This window comes from Melanerpes formicivorus, unplaced genomic scaffold (assembly GCF_026170545.1).
Source record: "Melanerpes formicivorus ecotype bairdi unplaced genomic scaffold, bMelFor1.0.p_v2 SCAF_62, whole genome shotgun sequence".
NCBI classification, from domain to species: Eukaryota; Metazoa; Chordata; class Aves; order Piciformes; family Picidae; genus Melanerpes; species Melanerpes formicivorus.
Genome location: NW_027142414.1, coordinates 939,384 through 959,585, shown reverse-complemented (window position 1 = coordinate 959,585; position 20,202 = coordinate 939,384). Strand labels below are relative to the sequence as shown.

At 44.0% G+C, this 20,202-nt stretch overlaps 1 protein-coding gene across 5 annotated transcripts in view; it reads left to right on the top strand.

Annotated features, from left to right (window-relative positions):
* ACTN1 (actinin alpha 1) overlaps window positions 1–16,127 on the top strand; it is a 94,226-nt gene extending 78,099 nt beyond the window's left edge. For 2 of the 5 annotated variants that reach the window (XM_068162077.1, XM_068162076.1), the window contains exons 13-21: window positions 1,798–1,906; window positions 2,401–2,541; window positions 4,463–4,645; window positions 5,892–6,026; window positions 7,118–7,297; window positions 8,226–8,372; window positions 10,884–10,949; window positions 12,488–12,646; window positions 15,016–16,127. In XM_068162077.1, coding sequence (XP_068018178.1) covers window positions 1,798–1,906; window positions 2,401–2,541; window positions 4,463–4,645; window positions 5,892–6,026; window positions 7,118–7,297; window positions 8,226–8,372; window positions 10,884–10,949; window positions 12,488–12,646; window positions 15,016–15,174 — 1,279 coding nt within the window. In that variant the 3' untranslated portion in view covers window positions 15,175–16,127. Of the gene's footprint in view, window positions 1–1,797; window positions 1,907–2,400; window positions 2,542–4,462; window positions 4,646–5,891; window positions 6,027–7,117; window positions 7,298–8,225; window positions 8,373–10,254; window positions 10,336–10,883; window positions 10,950–12,487; window positions 12,647–15,015 lie in introns of all 5 variants that reach the window. The other 3 variants (XM_068162075.1, XM_068162074.1, XM_068162078.1) reach the window with 2 other exon arrangements.
* The last annotated feature ends 4,075 nt before the right edge of the window (window positions 16,128–20,202 follow it).

Genomic DNA, 20,202 nt, shown 5'->3' with positions numbered 1-20,202 from the left:
GAGATCTCCTTAGGGCGGGATGTTGATTGCTGGGGACAGCAGGCAGGTAAAGAGCTGGCCTCTATAGCACAGGCAGAGAATTTGAAAGCCCTGCGTGTTTCTTGGCAAAAACAGTCTGAACAATTTGGCTCTGACTTTGTTTCCTATTTTAAAAATACTTCTCTATTACTTTGGCCTATCTCAAGTGGGTGTCTGGGCTAAGATCAGTACTCTGAGGCTGAAGGACTGTTTTGTTCTAAAAAATCAGGATTATTGGATCAAGATCGTTATCGTCTTTAACAGCACAGATTTGCAGAATTGCTCCCTTGTCCACTGGAGGATTGACCTTGGAACAGGAGGAGAGTTCAAGGCAATCCTGCATGTCAGTAAGATTAAAACTGAGGCTGGCTAGTCAGCAAGCATTAGCTGAACTGCCATTTCCAAAGCACATGCTACATGCCAGCCAAAGCAACTGCAGTTCTAAGAGCAACAGGGGAAGCTGGTCCCTAAGCTAGGGAAGAGCTGATTTCTTCCAAAGTGTGAGAATAGTAGGGTCTGCCATCCTTCTAAAATCCATCTTCCATCTTAGCAAAGATGCTATACCCTGAAAAACTATGGCTGAGCTTTTCTCCCCCAGAGATACACTGCCAGGGAGATGGAGAGGGTCTGGAGGAAGCCACTGCAGCTGCCTATACCAGGCGTATTTGGGGCTTCAGCACGTTCCACTTCCCAGCAATAGTGGTCCATAACTAGTGCATTACAAGCCAGGCTTTCAGAAGCAGTTCTTTCATCTGCAATGCTGGCTCTGCAGCAAAGTAGATCAAGGAACTGATCTGGATTAAAAACCCAGTGAAGAAAAAGTTATTTTTAGTCCAAATCAGTTTCCTGGCTCATTTACTGCAGGACTCCCACCAACAGTTGTGCCCACATACCTCAGGAGGGCAGTACAGTGGTGGGAAGAAACATGGCCAGGAGAGGTGAAAAGCAGCTGTTTAAACCTGCATTGCTGTATAGAGAAGTGGGCATCAGATGGCCCAGGGTCATGCAGTAGCCCTGTGAGTTATTCTGCTTTCAGAGCTGACATTTTCCAGTTTGGCTGGTCTCCTCGGCCTGCAGGTTTCTCCCACTTTGACCACATGCAGAACTAAGAGCACAAAGCAATGCAAGACCACAGGCTTCAGCTTAGTGCGATGTTCTCTTTTTCTCACCCATATTCTTACCAACCCATCTTCCGTGAGTGCCAGCCCAGAGACACCTCAGCAAAGCACTTGATCTCAGGCATACAGAAGTGAAGCCTACCCTATCATTCTAATTGTCTCAAATAAGTGAATGGCTTGTGTAATTTAGCTATCCCTTGCCACCTGTGCTATGCAACTCTTGGAACACTCTTAAGCAGCTTCTTTGCATTCATAACCAAACCCTCTCTGCCCATTCTGATGTACAGGAAGCCCACATGATGTTTTCAGCAGAGGGTAGGGACATACTGCTCTGCACATAATCTGTTTATTCCCATCTTGAGCAGAAGTCTATGCTCACTTCCCCCAGTGCCAAGTTATTCCCATCAGGCAATGTTATTGAGGCCTTGGGTGGTGGTTGTTTTTCTTCCTGTTCTGTGCTGTTTGATGTACCATAACATACAGTGTCTCCAAAGCTAGATACTGCTGTCTTCCTGGCTTGCTTTACGTACAGAGACCGTGAGATTTTTGTCTGGATGTATCGTCAAGGCTAACAAAGATTTCTAATGGGTTTCTCTTTCTTCTCCAAATACTTTTTATCTGACTTTGTGTCCTATGTGGTTTTTTCCCCCACCTCTTACAGTGAGCTGGACTATTATGACTCTCCCAGTGTCAATGCCAGGTGCCAGAAGATCTGTGATCAGTGGGATAATCTGGGTGCCCTCACCCAGAAACGTAGAGAAGCCTTGGAGGTGAGACATGTTACAAGTTGGACCTTCGGGGTTGCGTGGGTAGATCATTTGTGGAAAGCGAGTTGCAGTGCACACAAGCAACCAGTTTAATGCTTTTTCTGCACTCCTAGAACATCCCACGCTGTAAACAAGGGCTGCATTTCAGTATATTTAGCCTGCTTTTCCCCTTCCAGTCCAATCATGGTGCCATTTGTTTCCTCAGGTTATTCATTTTTACCTTTCTGTGCTTTGCAGGTTTTTTCCTGCTTAAACAGACTGTCGTTCTTTTGGTTTATTTCAAAAGACCTCAGATTTTTCCCTCAGGAAAAAAAAAAATCCATCCTGTATGTAATCTCTTAACAGCAGAATGACTTTCAATGTAGTGCCATTATGGGAGCAGGGAGCATCTAGGAGATCTGGAACAAAGGAGCAGCTCAGAGGACCCACATATCAATGTGATTTTTTGTTTTCTAACTGTCTTGCCTGATTTTCTTTCTGTTTTTGTGCATGCTCAGAGGACAGAGAAGCTACTGGAAACAATTGACCAGTTGTACCTGGAATATGCCAAACGAGCTGCCCCTTTCAATAACTGGATGGAAGGGGCCATGGAAGACCTGCAGGACACATTCATTGTTCACACCATTGAGGAGATCCAGGTACAGAGTAGTCATTTGTGCCAGTCAGGCTGGGACAGAAAGAAATTGAGGGTCTCCTGGATTCCTAGTCCTTTATAAATCATAGTTTGGTGCCTTTGCTCTAGTGAGTGAGCCTTAGCAAGAGAACAAAAAAAGGAGTTCTTCTGTTATTTATTCCAAATCTGAATAGGTATGAAGCATGCTCACACCATCCCACCTGGTCACAGAGAACTGAAAGGGGATCTTTCAGTGTAACTCCAGACTTTTATTAATGAAATCCTGAATATTGAGAGACTCTTTTGGGGTTATGTGTGGGGTTTTTAACCCATGTGATGAAAGCTTAATGCTGCTCACAGGTTCTGTAGGTCAGTTGTCTCATGTAATGACATGTCTGGGTCACTTGCTCCTATGTGATAGAATGTGCCACAAGGGCAGTTGCTGAGCTGCCAGCACAAGAAGAGTCAGAATTGTCCATTTTGGCAGTGGATCACCATTTGAAGCAGAAGTTTCTTCCTGCAATAGGGAAAGTATTTCCATTTTCCCACTTTTGAAAGGTTGTTATGAAAGCAGCTTGAGGTATCCATGGGTATTTTTCAGACCTTTGAGAGCAGCAATTACTCTTCCCTAGGCTGCAGTGGGGAATTTTTCTCCCATTTGATGGGCTCATGGAAAGAATCCAAGTCAGAACTTAGGTTGACTTGGTGATGGTTGACAGCAACACAGCCATGAGTGAGGTAAAAAATAGGAGACCAACAAGGGACGCTATGCAGCCAGGAGGCAGTGGGGTAGTGAAATAATTCTAGCTTGGTATCAGCTTTGTTATGGAGCTGCTACTTGTTTCTTGTTTCCCTCCCTCCTGAACAAAGGGGATCACTAAGTAGTCCTTTGTAATGCAGAACAAATCTGAACAGCATTTAAACTCTTCCAACATCTAGCTGTCCTTGTTTTCAGTGTCTTCCCCAGACTTGCACTACATCTCTATGGCCACTGCAGCAGCTGCAAAGTAATGAGTCACCATGTAAGGGAGCAATTTTACAAACAGTAGTTACAGTGTGTGTGTTGTAAGAGAGTGGTAAATCATGAGGTTTACTTCATTCCCTCTTCTGTCCACACTGTTCCCTCGACTATCCCTGCACATGCCTCTCTCTCCCGCATTCATTTTACTGCCTTTCCCTTGCGTTTGCTTCCCTAATCTTGCTATTCCAGGCTACTGGGATGAAGTACCTTAAAGTCCTGTGGAAGCAGTGGGAGATGAGCCAGGACCAGCTGGCTTGTCAGCTGTCCGCAAACTACCAGCGAGCGTGTCCCCACCATCGATCCTTGGAGCACAGTCTGGGCACTGGCGCAAGACAGGGAACAGAAAAGGGCCTGTTGTGTTCAGGGAGGAGGAGCTGCTTTGTGGTGGCTGGAGCATATTTTGCCTCTGGGAGACTGCTGTTGGCTGGAAGACCTTCACCTAGTTCTAACTGACTGATCAGACTGAATCTGACTCGTATTATTCATCTGGAGTTACCTTAGGTGTGCGCTTTCTTGTGGGAGAACAAAGAGGTGGTGTGTTTTCACTAGTGAGACCTGTCTGCTTTAATCGTAGTGCTAGTAGTTGAATCTTTCCAAAAGGCCTGACAGGCAGTCACAGACCAGTGCTGGAAAATAGATCCCTCTCAATTGTGAGCCAGAATCATTACACCATTTTCCTGGGCTGTGGTCTCTGTCACTGTTCAGCATGGAACAGAAACAGAGAGAAAACAAGACCACGTCGTTTAACTACTTAAAATAGCCTGTTTAGTGATGCTGAGAGAACATGAAAGTCATATTAGTGTAGCCTGCTTTGTAACCTGGGTATATGTAAGCTTTGCCAACCACTTCTGCAGCAATACATTTGCTAAGGAGGCTATTCAGTAGCTAATGCTCTTACCCATCCTTTGCTGTTTTCCTTCTGCAGGGATTAAGCACAGCCCACGAACAGTTCAAAGCCACTTTGCCAGATGCTGACAAGGAGCGACAGGCCATCCTGGGAATCCACAATGAAGTCTCAAAGATTGTCCAGACATACCATGTCAACATGGCAGGAACAAATCCTTACACTACGATCACCCCACAAGAGATCAATGGGAAATGGGAACATGTGAGTTGTTTTCAACCTTGCCAGTTGGTGTGGGAGGGTGCTGCTGCTGCTCAGTCACAGAGGCCTCAGGAAGTGGATCGTTTATGCTTTAGTTATCTTCTCAGGCTTACTGCTGAGCTTTGGGGGTTTTTGTCATTCATTTGCAGCTCAATTCCCATGTGCTTGGAATGTAGAAAAGCTCTGTCATAGAAATGCCTAAGGAGTGTCAGATCCATTCTACTTGCTAGTTTTATAATAAAAGATATTAAATTAGAAGCTTTGAGGTTTTCAGTCCTCAGCTGACCCGAGAAGCGAGGAAGTATGGCATGTGAGTTTTTCACCATTCAGTCCTTCAGATGTTCTGTTTCCACAGAGCATCTGTTCTCCATACCAGCTCCGCTAATGGTTCTTACTACCAAATGAGATCACTAAAGTGAGATCTGAATAGAGTCCTGCAGTCCAGTTAGCATGAGCCACAAAAACCCACGTAGTGAATAGAAGCTTCCTCTGGTTTTCCATAGCCTGAGTGGAGTTTGCCGTGTGCATCTTACAGCAGATAAGATTCACATTCCATGAGCCTTCCCACTGTGTCCTAAACTGCCTGAGTGGTTGTTTTCAGTGCAAGCACCCAGTGCTCCTCCCTTCCTTGCAGCAATTCCTACCTTTCTGTAATGTGGTTGATTGAAAAAATTCCCCTGCAACATTAAATTTGCCAGACCCCAGCTCATTTGGAAGCAAATGAAGCTGTATTTACAAGCAAAACTACAATCTACAATGAAATGCAATGAATATGTACAAAATACACAGTATTTACAAATATTTACAGGTATTTACAACTAATAAACAGCACAAAGACCGCCCCCCTGGCCGAAGACCAAGGGAGCTGCAACAGCTTCTCCCTTCCCTGCCTCCCTCCCTACCCCTCTGTATACAAAAAGGGACAGAGCAGAGAAGTTGTTGTTAATACCAGTCACAACAAAAGGGATGCAGTCAGGGTCAGTAAAGCCAGGAGAAGCATCAGCCAGAGCCAAAGAAGCTAAAAGATTGTTTTCCAAACTAAATCTTGTGGTAGATGCCTCTGCAGTGGGATCGTTTAGAACTATCATTGTTTAACTTTTTACACTCAATAGTGATTTCTTTACACTCTACTACTTTCTGTTCAAGATCTGTGGGAAAAAAATTAAAGGCATAACCTGAAAGTACCACTCTTTGCCCCACGGGTGCCTTTCTACTCATAAACTGCATGGGGTGTCACTCTCGGCTCTAGGTGCGGCAGCTGGTGCCCAGGAGGGATCAAGCCCTGATGGAGGAGCATGCTCGCCAGCAGCAAAATGAACGACTTCGTAAACAGTTTGGTGCACAGGCCAATGTCATTGGGCCCTGGATCCAGACCAAGATGGAGGTAGTGCTTTGCTCATTTTGAAACAATCTGTTTTCCACTGTGATCTTTGCTGATATCCTTACCCTTGGTCTTTCCTGACCACGGTCATTCTTCCCTCAGTTTATAGCAGGAGAAACAGTGGAGAGACCTAAGATTAATACCAATTACTGAAGTGCTCATACTTTTCTTCCCCTAGCTCTTTAGTACAGAGATAAAAGACATGACTAAAAATGGGGAGCACTGGTAATTTAATAGAGTTGTGTTTAGATACAGCAAGTTAAAAAACCCAAATCATATTTTCACAGAATCATAGAATGGATTAGGCTGGAGGGGACCTTAGAGATCATCTACTCCAATTTCCCCACTATGGGCAGGGCGGTCTCACAACCTCACTCAGTGACTCAAGGCTTCATCCAACCTGGCCTTGAACACTCCAAGTGTGGAGGCATCCAGAACATCCCTGGGCAACCTATTCCAGAGTCTTACCACCCTTTTACTGAAGAACTTCTTCTGAAGATCCAGTTTAAACCTGCTCTCCCTCAGCTTCAAACCTGTCCCCCTTGCCCAATTGCTAGACACCCTTCTGAAAGTCCCTCTCCAGCCTTCCTGTGGGAGGTCTTGATATGCAAGACACAATAAATACAATTAGCATATCAAACATCACCAGAGGAGATATTTTTAAGGGAGATGTTCTATCTTTAGGTAAGATTGGAGTTTAAGTATTTAGACCTGCTTAAAAAGCAAAATACGAAGCTATTCCTGATGGTAGGAGCTGTATGTATTTGGTCTGTATGAGGCGACCGAGTTAGTGACAGATAGCCCATCAGAAAAAGCTCTGGCTTGGCACATTACTAGCGCATGCTCTCTACTTTCCTTTTGTACCCTTGTATTAGACACAACTCATGTGACTCATCTTGCCTGGAAAATGTTCAGGGCTCTGCTACATTTTTTGCTGATGCTGCCTCAGCTCATTTAAAGTAACTGCTCCATGAGATACTTCTTTTTTTTTCACTCATCCTCCCGTGTGAGCATGAAGTAGCTGGAATAAATGTCAGGCATGATGAGGCTTGCCCTTCCAATGAGATCTGACTCCTTGGGTTTGGCTAATGCAGGAGATCGGCCGCATTTCGATAGAGATGCACGGGACCCTGGAGGACCAGCTCAACCACTTGCGGCAGTATGAGAAGAGCATTGTGAATTACAAACCAAAGATTGACCAGCTGGAAGGAGACCACCAACAGATCCAGGAAGCGCTGATCTTTGACAACAAGCACACCAACTATACCATGGAGGTAAATGTTTTGGCAGCAGATCAGCCAGCCTCATCTGCTGTGGCCCGTTAACATGAGCCATGTCTAGCTCTGGCCACATGTTGTGGTTTGCAGGGAAATGCATTTGCTTGACAATGTGGCCAAGCATGCAGCATTTCACTGAATGCCTTTTTTGCATTGCTGTACTTTATGCCAACCCATTCCCATGTACTTCCAAATATAGACAATAGAAATAATCTGAATGAGATCAACAGGATTGCTTGAAAAATTGGCTGGTCTTGTTTTTCCTGCCACCCAATCGTGGCAGCCTAGGAGCTGGGATTAGAAAGGCCAAGAGGGTGCTGGTGATTTTGAACTACCACAGCCTGGCAAAAGAAGAAAGGTCCCAACAAAAGCTTCTTAAAATCACTTTGGTTGTCTATTGATGGGAGGCTTCTTGCAATCTGAATTCAATCTGAGTCCAGAAGAACACAGATGGGTTTTGAAACTTGTGTTTTGGTCTCTGGCCAGGTCTCTGTTAAGCAACAACAGAGGCAGCGGAGCACCACTGTCTTCCAAGGACTGTGGTTTGTTTTCTTGGTAAGGAGAGTTTTCTGCCCAACTAAGTCCTAGAAACCCCATGTTTGAATCTCATTTTTTATTAAAGGCCCCAGATAGGTTGCTTTGACGAGGCAAAGGAACTTTGTTGTAGGACAAAGATTTTCTTAAGTTCAGGAATTGGTCTCTCCAATATGTTTTTGTTTGTTTGTATTTTCAGTCAAAACAGATTTGAAATGTCAGGGTATCTCACACTGCAGATAGGAATGAAATTTTTCTGAGCACATGGAGTTGTTCTGCCTTGGTCACCAGAATCATTCAATTTGCAAAAAGCAGCACACACAATCCCCTGGCTTCAGAGGCAGAAGTGCTGCTTTTTTAATTTAAACATTGTCCTGTCCTCTTTTTCCAGCATATTCGAGTGGGCTGGGAGCAATTACTAACAACAATTGCTAGAACCATCAATGAAGTGGAAAACCAGATTCTGACCCGTGATGCCAAAGGAATCAGCCAGGAACAGATGAATGAGTTCCGGGCTTCTTTCAACCATTTCGACAGGGTAAGTCAGTGCTGACTGCAGCTGGGTAAGCTATAGCTTCCATGTAGGCTGCACAGTGCGATTCAAGCAGTGACTGTGCTAAACTAGATCACTAGAAGATGTTTCATGCTTTAAAATGCCATTCTTGTGGAGCAGTCAGTCCTGTGAAGACTGCTAAGTGATGATTAGGCTGTGAGAAGTGCATCTTAATTAGGAAATTAGACTATTCCCCTGTCTTTTCTAGAGAGCAGATTATTATCTGGAGAAGCTGTCCCTGTACAATCACATACCTTTGCTTAAACTTGTATTGAAGAAACCAGTAGTGCTCTCATATAGAGCAAGCAGGAGATCTATACATGCTGTGGCATTGCATGAGGTGAATAAACTCTGGTGTAAAGCATGCCTTGCCTTACTGTAGAAATATGTGCCAAGGCACTAAGGGACTTCTTAAAGGAAATCCTCCTTCCCTCAGTTTGCCAGCCTGTCTGTAGTTCTTCCTTCTGTAGCCTGAATCACAAAGATCTCATGCAGGGAAGCAGAGACAGCAGCCCAAGCCTGAGACAGGCTCCATTATGAAGTGTTTCAATGTTGTCTGGAAATCCATGAGCAGCCTGCAGAGATACTAAGGCAGTGATGCATATCTGGGTTGATCCTCACCACTTGCTGCTCCAGCCAGACTGTTCTAAGGGTGTCCAGAGAACAGGGCTGCAGTGGGCCCTCAGAGACTGGCTGGCAGCACTCTCAGATAGATGAACACTGGTTATTTTGGCCCTTCTCTAGCTGCCATAGAAAAACCAAAAGCCATGGATTCCCCTCTTAGAAGAGGGACCCATAAAGGCCTGTAGATTTTTATGTTTTGACCTTCATGACATTTGCCCCTGCCTCCACAACAGTCTGGAAGATAATGAAGAAAGAATGTGGATTTCCCATGTGTAACTGTATATTTAATTTATGAAGATTTAACACTGACCTTCAGAGCTTCTTTTTTGAGGAAAATTGTTTGAATTGGCCTCACCATCCTGTCTGTAGCTTCCTTAATCTGGCCAGAGATGATGATGGCAGGCAGGGGCTCTTCAGTGCTTATGGTGGGCTGTCCTGAGCTAAAATTCTCTAGGGTGGATGGGGAGTCTCAGTTCCTGTGGTAGCTTGTGTACAGTTTGATGGGTATGTCCAAACACTGGGGGAGGGGAATGAGCAAAGGGAAGAGCAGCTGCCAAGCCATGTTATGCTGTGCAGCAGTGCTGTTTGCAGAGCTGAGCACTTGAATGGTTTTGCCAGTCAAAGCTCCACCTCATGTGCAGGTCTCAAATACAGCCATAACACTGCACCCCTGAGCTTCAGCTGGGTTTCCTTGTCTGTTCCTGGGATGCCCTGACAGCTAAGCTATCTTGAGTGTGTTGCCAAAAATACCTGCCCTCACCTACCCCTGTACTGGAACGTCTGACTAGATGATGAAGGCAATGCTTCCCACTGCCTCTGCCTGCTTACCTGCACTCCGGGGTTACTAGTGAAACACAGGGCTTCTGACACTGTGGATAACAAGCAGTGATGCAAGTAATTCAGTGGGAGATGGAGATCTTGAGGCTTCTGAGCATCAACTGTTTTTGTCATTCAAATGCTCTCAAGATGTGATGAGCTCTCTGAGAAGGAACTGTTCCAAGAGCATTTTTAGCACATCCTGAAATGTCATTGTGTATCTAATGTTGTGCACTTTTTATTTTTCTTCCCTGTCTTCCTATCTGCATGTCATTCTTCCTCTCCTTCTCTCCTCACCCACTGCATGGTGCAACTGTTTGTTGTCCTTCCACCTTGCTTTGATCTCCACTGTGTCTCACTTCCTCCGCTCCACACCGTCACCCCACTGGCACTGCATGTCCTGCTGCCTGGCACACCGCATAACCAGGACCACTCCGGCACACTTGGCCCTGAGGAATTCAAAGCCTGTCTCATCAGCTTGGGTTACGATATTGGAAACGATGCACAGGTACTGAATGCTAGTGGTGAACACAGTCAGATATTAAACTCTGGAAAAATAACAGGTTTTTCCTTTCTTTTCTTGTTTGTCTTAATCCATCTGTCATTGCTATTCTTGTATTTGACTATGTATCTATCACTTTTCTATCCCACTTCCTCTCTAAACATACCTTGATATCTATTCCTTTTTAATTCCCTAATTGTGTGTCTTGGGAGAATTCCTTTTTGTGTCTTCAAATTATTCCATTTACTTCTTTGTCGCTTTACACTCACTCTCTGCTCTATTTCTTGATCTGTCTGGCTTGATATGTTAATTCTTTTTCTTGTCATCAATGTGCTCCTTTCATATAAACTATTCCATGTCCAAAACCACCTATGCTTCTCCATGACTTCTCAAACTGCCTTTCCCCTGTGGTTTCCTGTTGTCCTATAAATCCTTCCTTCCATCTCCTCTCTGTTGAAACTCATCTTTTGTAATGTCTCCTGTGGGTTCATTTCTTCCTGGACTGGTCTCCCTTTTTCTCTTGGCTTTTTCCATCTTTTCATCATTCCCTGTAGAAGAAGACTGGTATGATGGATTGTGAAGATTTCCGAGCCTGCCTTATCTCCATGGGTTACAATATGGTAATGTAGAGCCCTCTGTCACTCCTGTTCAAAGTGATTCTCATAGGCACCTTCAAAAATAAAGGGAGAATGTGTAGTGAATCAAGATAAATACAGCTTTATCTTCCAGAATTGTCAGCAATGGATGTTAAACCTGATGCTGGTTGTACATGTAAAATTTCTGTCTGGCAGCAGTGGCTGAAGGTAAAACAGTGGACATCAAAATCTAATTCCTGTGTATTTCAAATAAGAATTACATTTATCAAACTATGTAGCTACAAGTGCTACAGTAAACCTCCTTGTATTGAAACCTGTGCTTTGCACAGCTGCACACAACTTCCTCAGCCTAAGTATCAGTTGAACACATCTGAGGTACACACCACCTGATTTCTAAATACACTCAAATGCTGCTCCTCTCACCATTACCATTTATTTCACATCTCTTCCTGGACATGGAAGTTCAAGTTCCAATCATCTTCCCTGTAGTTTTTCCCTCACCAGCATACCTGCATATTCAGAACAGTAACATGTGGCACCTTGAGAGGCACAGTTACAAATGGGAAGAACTTCATCAAAGCTCAATGCTCATCAAAGAGCAGGAGTGTGTAGTGCAAAAATATTCAGCTGTACTCCCAGTATCTGTGCTCTTGGTATCAGGCAAAGATGTGTTTATTCATCTTACTCATTATACAGACTCTTTAGTGTAGCATGCTAACCCACAGTAACGTTTGATTAGATACCTTAATTACTCTTGCAGTTATACTGTTCTAGATGTGTTGGAAGAGCCTATTCCCGGAAGACGACTCAGCTCGGCTCTCCTCTCCTCTTTACCTGGGGAAGAAAGTGTCTTAGAGATGAGAATGGATGATCTTCCGTTTATATGCAAAAAAAACATGCAGAAGACTACACTACAAGGTTTTAGATTCTGTAGGACCTACCCCATAAAGGCTTCTTCCCTGGATCACTCCAGATGTGCAAGTCCTTGTTTCCAAAGCATGTCTAGTTAAGATGAACCAGATACTGTTAAAGACCCCAGAGACATTTTTTGATGGTTTCTGTTCTGGCAGCAGAACAGAAGTGTAAAAGTTCTCTTTTAGTAAATGAAAGGATTTGAGGAATGCAGATCTTCAAATATTGCTAGAGACATCTAGTACAATGTGCATAACAGAGAAATAGGAGTCTTCGCCCACAGTCTGTGTTGTATTGTTCCCCGATAGGAACATTGTCCTAGAGCTAGATGGAGTTGGATGTTACCCTAGGGCACAGCTGGGAATATTATTTCTGAGGAGAAGTGAGTGGGAAGCATTTGTACACAACAGCAAGCTAAAAAAGAACACGCTGATGGGGAAAAAAAAAGAAAGAATGAAAGAAACAAAAACAATCAAAAAAGCCCCAAACAAAAAGCCACAGAAAAAAACCAAACCACACGAAAAAATCCCGGAAGTGATTTCTGTTTGGCTTTGCTTTTCTAGCTGTGAGATGTGCTGCTGGACAGTTGTTCACCACTTTCAAAACACTGCTGCCCAGATGTCCAGGCTTACATGACTCTTGTTCTGCAGGGAGAGGCAGAGTTTGCCCGCATCATGAGCATCGTCGACCCAAACCGTTTGGGTGTAGTGACGTTCCAGGCCTTCATCGACTTCATGTCCCGGGAAACAGCAGATACAGACACTGCTGACCAGGTCATGGCTTCCTTCAAGATCCTGGCTGGAGACAAGGTCAGGCTGCACACCTTCTTTCCTCCGTTTGCATTGCTCCTGCTTTCCTTTATCCCTTTTGTCTCTGAGAGGAAGCGTTGAGGGAAGCACTCTGTGGCGTGGAGGGTATGTTCACAGGAACATTTTGTAGCACTGGAGGAGTGCAAGGCTAAAGTGTAAGTTAATGAGCAGCCGGCCAAGCACTTGAAAGTCCTGTTCAGCTGCCAGTCAGAACTCTGCTGCCCACTCTTGCTTCAAAAATTTAATTAAGAGCTTGGTTGCAATTTGTTATTTTAGAATATATGAACAAATTCAACAGATGGTAATTGATTAGTCTTGAAAAACTATTAAATACTGATAGCTGTAAACCTGAGATGACCTTTCTCAGATCTACGTGGGACTCTACCACTTCTTGTACAATCAGTGGTCGATTTTCATTGAGGATGTGCTCGATATCTGCAAGGGGAGCACCTCTCAATCATAGAAATTGGACAAAAGTAGGAAATCTCAGAGGATAATACCCACTAATTTTCTAAACTTGCTTTTATCAGTGGAACCAGATGATTAAAAAATTATGTAATCTTATTTTTTCTTACATAACAATCCCCACAAATCTTTTATGTAATTGAACAAGTGATAGCTACATGTAACATTAATATATTGCCATAGTTGCAAATGATTTTATTCATCTCACTTGAAATGTGAGATACCGTTTCTCAGATGGTAAATCCAGTACTGGTTTCCACCTTTCACTAGTAATCATAATCAGTAATGTAGAAACCCGTGATACCTCTTCTTTAGGCTTCTACCTCACTGAAGGCAGTCCTCCTGTTTTTTGAGGCCTGAAAATTCCACGTTGTTCAGATAAGCCAGTCAGGGAATAAATAGGTACTTTTGGATACAGTATTACTTATTAACTCGTTTGCTCTGTACAGGATGTTAAACAGACTTGTCAGTGTTTAGTGTGCTCTAGTGACTGTAACATGAATCAGGCAGTATTTCATTATGAAGAAAAATGCCTCTTACTCACTCCAATCTGAGAGGGAGGAAGGGAAAAATAATTAAAAAGTCACAGGGGAAGGAGAGGTGGTGTGAAATCTGAACCATTGTTCAGAAGGACCACAAATGCCCATGAGTCAGTCAGCTAAAGACAACATACCGGTTAGCAAACAGGCAGCTACTGTTACCTACTGCATGGAGAGAAGCCAGGCTACATCAGCTCAGCTTAGTGAGTCTCCAGAAGCTGAATTTACATAAGGAGTTTTGCTTTCTTATTAAAAATGTCCGCTGTGAAAGGCAGGGATTGTTGGGAGAACTGCGGAAGCAATTCACAGCGTTTGGTTGTGTGCTGCCTGCATTGGTGCCTCCAGCACGAGCTAGCAAGAATGGCTCCTTCCCTTGCTCTGAAGGGCAGCTGTTACCTCCTGCTACTGAGGGACAGGATCCAAATTAAATTCCTCCTTCCTCCCACTGGCTTTCAACAAGACCTCCACTGTCAACAGGAAGGCACAGGCTTACCCTAACAACTTACCTTACTTACCTCTGGGTCTTTTCTTTAGGTGTGCCAGCATCACTCCTGCAAAACCAATCTTTCCCTCTGTTACAACTCCCCCCACAGTAGGGAGTGACCAAGTTTCTTCCCAAGGTGTATGTGAAGAAAGCTCCCATGGGGGAGCACAGTACCAGTCTAGTTGTTGGAGTCCTGTCCCTGCCTATTGTCTTCCCCAAGGAATAGAACAGAATAGAGTAGAATAAACCAGGTTGGAAGAGACCTTCAAGATCATCGCATCCAACCTGTCATCCAACACTACCCAATCAACTAAACCATGCAACCAAGCACCCTGTCAAATCTCCTCCTAAACACCTCCAGTGATGGTGACTCCACCACCTCCCTGGGCAGCACATTCCAATAGCAAATTATTCTCTCTGTGAAGAATTCCTTCCTAACATCCAGTCTGAACCTCCCCTGGTGCAGCTTGAGATTGTGTCCTCTTGTTCTGGTGCTGGTTGCCTGGGAGAAGAGACCAGCCCCTGCCTGTCTACAACCTCCCTTCAGGTAGTTGTAGAGAGCAAGAAGGTCTCCCCTGAGCCTCTTCTTCTCCAGGCTAGGCAACCCCAGCTCCCTCAGCCTCTCCTCATAGGGCTTGTGTTCTAAACCCCTCACCAACTCTGTTGCACGTTCCAGCAACTCAACATCTTTCCTAAACTGAGGGGCCCAGAACTGGGCACAGTACTCAAGGTGTGGCCTAACCAGTGCAGTGTACAGGGGCAGAATGACCTCCCTGCTCCTGCTGGCCACACTGTTCCTGATGCAGGCCAGGATTGGCAGAGTGTGAGGAAGGTCAGGTTCCTGAAGCTGACGATCGTCTTTCTGTTTGTCCTCCTTGCAGAACTACATCACTGTGGACGAGTTACGGCGAGAGCTGCCTCCTGATCAGGCCGAATACTGCATTGCCAGGATGGCACCCTACAATGGCCGTGATGCTGTGCCTGGTGCCCTGGACTACATGTCCTTCTCCACGGCACTCTATGGTGAAAGTGACCTTTAATTTTTTTCCCGCCCCCTCTGTCCCACCACACGTTCCCTCCCCTCTCCCCCGTCCGACACGCCCTTCTCTTTCTCTTTGCAAAGCAGCCTCTGCTCCGCTCTTGGGTTTGTTTTATTATTATTATAATATTTTTTTTTTGGTGTTTCCCTGTTTCGCTTCAGATACCAGATCACGTTTTTAAGTAGGGGCTGGGGGAGGGGGGAGGACATCGACCCGGCACCGCCTACCTTGCCCTTAAAAAAAAAAAAAGACGACGACGACAGTTTACAAAACTTATTTTGTGCAAAAAAAAAAAGGAAAAAAAAAAAAAGAGCTGAATTTAAGGAAAAAAAAAAAAAAAGAAAGAACAGACATATTTTATTATACAAAAAAAAAAAAAAAAGAAAATAAAGAATAAAAGGTATTTTTCTCCACCAGATTGAAACTTAGAGGAAAATGTTAAAGTATCGCACCGGGCTATTTTTTGTTTTGTTGTGACATAGAAAGTCGAGCACAATATGAAACATTCCATCCTTTCCAAAAGCAGAATGAACCAAACGACAGCAGGACGCCACTTGTTCTCTTTCACTTTTTACATCTGCCTATGTCTCTTGGATCACGGTTATCTTGGGAGGGGGGAAGGCACACAAGCGCATGTGTTTGCTGGTTCACTCATTTCATGAAAATATTTTACAATAAACTTTTGAAACTGCTGTGTTTTCTAGGGAAAATAAATAACTGAATAATGTACACAGCTCCTGTTTTCATATTTAATTAAACAAAAAAAAAAAACCAAACAATATGCCTCCTATGTTTATCAGTGCACAACTTCTCTCTCTCTTTTGTTTTGGTTTGGTTTGGTTTTTTTTCTCGTTGCTGAGAGTTGTCTGGTTTCAGAACATGAAGCTTGAGAGTTGATAACTTTGATATTGCTTGTCACAAACCATATTAAAAAAATCTCTTGTGATAACAAATCTAGACTTCATTCATTTGTAAGCAAGTTCGTTTGATCCTTTTTGCTTGAATCACAGCATCACCAAGGCTGGAAGAGACCCCAAAGATCACAGAGTCCAACCTGTCACCACAGACCTCAGGACTAAACCATGGCACCAAGTGCCACGTCCAATCCCCTCTTGAACACCTCCAGGGATGGTGACTCCGCCACCTCCCTGGGCAGCACATTCCAATGCTTAACAGCTCTTTCAGTGAAGAACTTTCTCCTCACCTCCAGCCTAAACTTCCCATGGCACAGCTTGAGACTGTGTCCTCTTGTTCTGGTGCTGGTTGCCTGGGAGAAGAGACCAACCCCCTCCTGGCTACAACCACCCTTCAGGTAGTTGTAGAGAGCAAGAAGGTCTCCCCTGAGCCTCCTCTTCCCCAGGCTAAACAATCCCAGCTCCCTCAGCCTCTCCTCGTAGGGCTTGTGCTCGAGGCCTCTCACCACCCTCATTGCCCTTCTCTGGACACGTTCAAGTGTCTCAACATGATGGAGAGAGTTCAAAACAACTGGGTTTTAAACTGAAATTATGGTATTTCAAAGGTGAACTTTGCTTCCCCCACAACCTTCTCATTTTTGTTGAATGATGGTGCAATTTTCACAGCGTTCTTACTATTCTAATGTCTCAAATAGTTTTTCACCATCCTTAATGCCCCCACCTCTCTAGGTACACTATTCCTGTTATTCCTTAAAAAACATCATGCAAGTAGTTACTAGTCCTGTGCAAACAACCCAACACCTTATCTTGAACAACCTGTGAAAAATTACTTCACTGTCCCATGCTCAGCATTCAACATCACTGATCTTGATACCCCACCTGCCTTTATAAATTCTTCCAGAGCCCTCAAGATTATCTTCCTATTGGGCATTCAAAAGAGATTGGCCTCTGGAACAACTCTTTTGGTACTTTTAATGAGTCATGAAATACACACCACAGAGACACTGTGCAGGAGCAGAGAATTCATGCACAGACTCACAAGATGCTCTGGCAGCTCTCAGCAGCATTGCCCTCCATTCTCCAGGGCAAAGTTAAGTCCTGAGGAAGACATTGTGCAGGGTGAATTTGGATTCGGGGCAGCCTTATAGTTTATTCCTGACCTCCAGTAGGACACAAGTTACAGCAGTGTATTTTGTTGTATCCCAACCTGACACAGAGATGCTAATGTCTACTACCACCTTTCCAGGCGATACAAAGATCTGTGTTCTCCTGTAAGCAGGATAACATGTTTGCAGAGGGAATGCAAGTGATAGAAACCATTTAGGTTCATATACAGACAAGACCAGCCTGTACTCTTAATAGTTTGTCTTCACAGGTTAAAACAGAGGTAGTTCAGGTAATTTACCAATAATTGTGTTGTTAAAAGAGTGCTGGAGTTGAACTCAAGCTGGGTTTCCTGTGTGGTAAGCCATGATACTAAGAAGCCTGGAGAGGTCTGTTACCAGTTGGCAGTAACGCAGGGCTTGTGGCTCTGTCAGTACTCAATCCACTTGCAAGCTTCTCTACAGACCCGTTTTAAACTATGTTGCTAGGAGTGGGACTCGTCCCCTTCAAAGATAGGGAGTGCTGATTCTATTGCCAGGTTTTAATGTACATAACAGGTTATCTGTTTGAAAACTGAATCAGTAGAGAAGATGGTTACAGCCATGAGCAGATAGCCTATATTCAAAAGTTTGCCTCAGAGTTCCTATTGCCCTTGCTTTGATACCCCTCTTTCCTTGTCTGTAGTCATGGCCATGTCCTTGGTTTACTGCACCTGTGAATGGATGTATTTGCACTGTCAAACAAATCAAGGTTCTTTGTGGGCTGTAACCACTCCCAGACAATGCAATGATGCACTTCTTTTCATGCATGCTTTTTTTATTACCTTTTCTTATTTCAACAGAGGGTGAGGGGAATATCCATTGGCATATTAGATGACTGCTCTCTGGGGTAAAGATGCATGTCATTTTCCAATAGGGCTGGAAAAAGCATAGGTGTACCTTGGGCCCAGGTCTGCTACCACTCTGAGACTGGAGCCAAATTATTTTGGATGATCCTGGTGATGGCACTCTGCAAGTTCATACTTGGAGACTGCAGAAGTCTTTACAAAAACCTTTTACTGAGCTGTACTAATGCTGTGACCAGGTTTCACCCAAAACCCAGCTGGGTCCAAGTATTCCTGGGTTTAAGAAATGGAAAACGGGTAGTTTGTCCCAACTTATACCACAAATTAGTGGCAGTATGTGGGCTTCAGTCTAGCTAACATTGCTCTGTTGGCACCAAAATACTGCATCCTTTGGTCAGGTTGAGGTGTTAGCAGCACCAGAAAGTTCTTGCCCGTGCTTCTGGTTGAATAGAGTTCAAAATGTTGACAATAGGTGAGCCTCATATTTAAGGCACACATGCTAGTGTTTCTTCTGCTTAGGTGGTATGTTTTTTGACAAACTGGCTAGAGCTTACATGACCAGGTTTTTCCCTCTAGGCTGCAGACAGAGCCTCCCCAGTCCCACCCCACCTGGCAAGGAGTAACACTATGCTGCAGCACATTCACCTTACTCATACACAGCATAAGATGCATCTTGCAATTGTGACCTAACAGTCTCTGGCAGTTAGTATGCTGAAATCTGAAAACAGCTTTTTGTATTGGGGTCATGCTTTTGCAGCTACATGCCATTCTTTAGCCAAGTCCTGATGTCAGCCTTAAAGAAATTCATCTCTGGAAGCAGCTGTTTGCATCTCAGTGACTGCCACTTCCCCTGCCAAGAACAGACAAGATGTGGACAATCTGCTTGAAGCTCACATCTCTCATTCAGGGATAAACTGTTTCCATCACTCTGCTATGCTCACACTATTTTCAGGCATGTGAGTTAAAAATAATGCTTTCCCAAGAAATTAACCATTTTCCTTTTGTGGCTGTTGATATCTTAAGCTGCTGCAATCTCAGTACCTGCCCTAGTGTGACTGTCTGACAGTATGGGACAAAACCCACATCAACTGCTAAGACAATATGGGTCTGTCTTGCCTGCCAGAATGTCAACCTCTCAAATCTGTCTTGTGACTATTACATGTCTACAGTGCTGCCAGCATCTCGTTTTGGAGAGGAGGTGCAGAGCCAGGAGTCTCAGAAGACAATGAAAGGGAACTGATCTGAAACCTTGAATGAACTTGGTTTCAAAGAAGTATTCAGATATCCACAGAGGATCCAGCCAACCAGATCAGACTGACTGGTTTTATCAGGGAAATAACAGAGGAATAAAGAGGAAGACTGTAACAGCTGGGGAAAGGAACAGCTTGAGCTCAAATGACTTTGTTAAGAAAGAAGATTTCATGTATGATTTTTAGGCCATAGATTATTTGTGCTACAGATGCTGGGGTACAGCAGATTTTTTCCACTCCTGTGGTAGCCAAGCACTAAGAATGCTTAATCCTGTTGAATTAATCAAACTGCTGAGGTGACTGACTACTGAAAGAGTTGCTACTGTGTAAACCCTTAAAATCCATTGCATTAGCTCTAAGCTGCTGTGAAAGCCTTGGCATAATAAACCTAGATTAACGAAGACTAGGGCATATCCTGAGACAAACAGGTAATCAGAACATCCTCCAGCATGCACTGAGAAAATGTGTGCTGCGCTGGAGTCAGCGGAGAAGCCAGCCCTTGAGAAGGGTAATGTTGGATGATTAGGTCTTGCATAGGGAAGGATGCTCTATGAGGTAGATCTAAATCTCAGCAATTTGAACTCACTGAAAATGCAAGAAAATTGATCTTTTTCTGTCTTTGGAGGAGTTACAGCCCCTATACATTTCACCAATAAAATATTTAAATGGATTCCTCTCCTGTCTTTGGACACCACAAAACAGTGGGGAAATAATTTCTCAGTTTCATTTTCTGCTTTGATTTACCTCATGAAAGTACATTGGTAGAAACTGCACTACATCCCATTACCGTGTTAACTATTCTTACCAGCTTTGTTTACACCTTCTCATCCTGGTGACCTAGCAAGCATTTGAGCAAAATATCAAGAGGACCCCTAAGCATCACAATACCTCAGTGACCCTGATCCTCACAGTACAT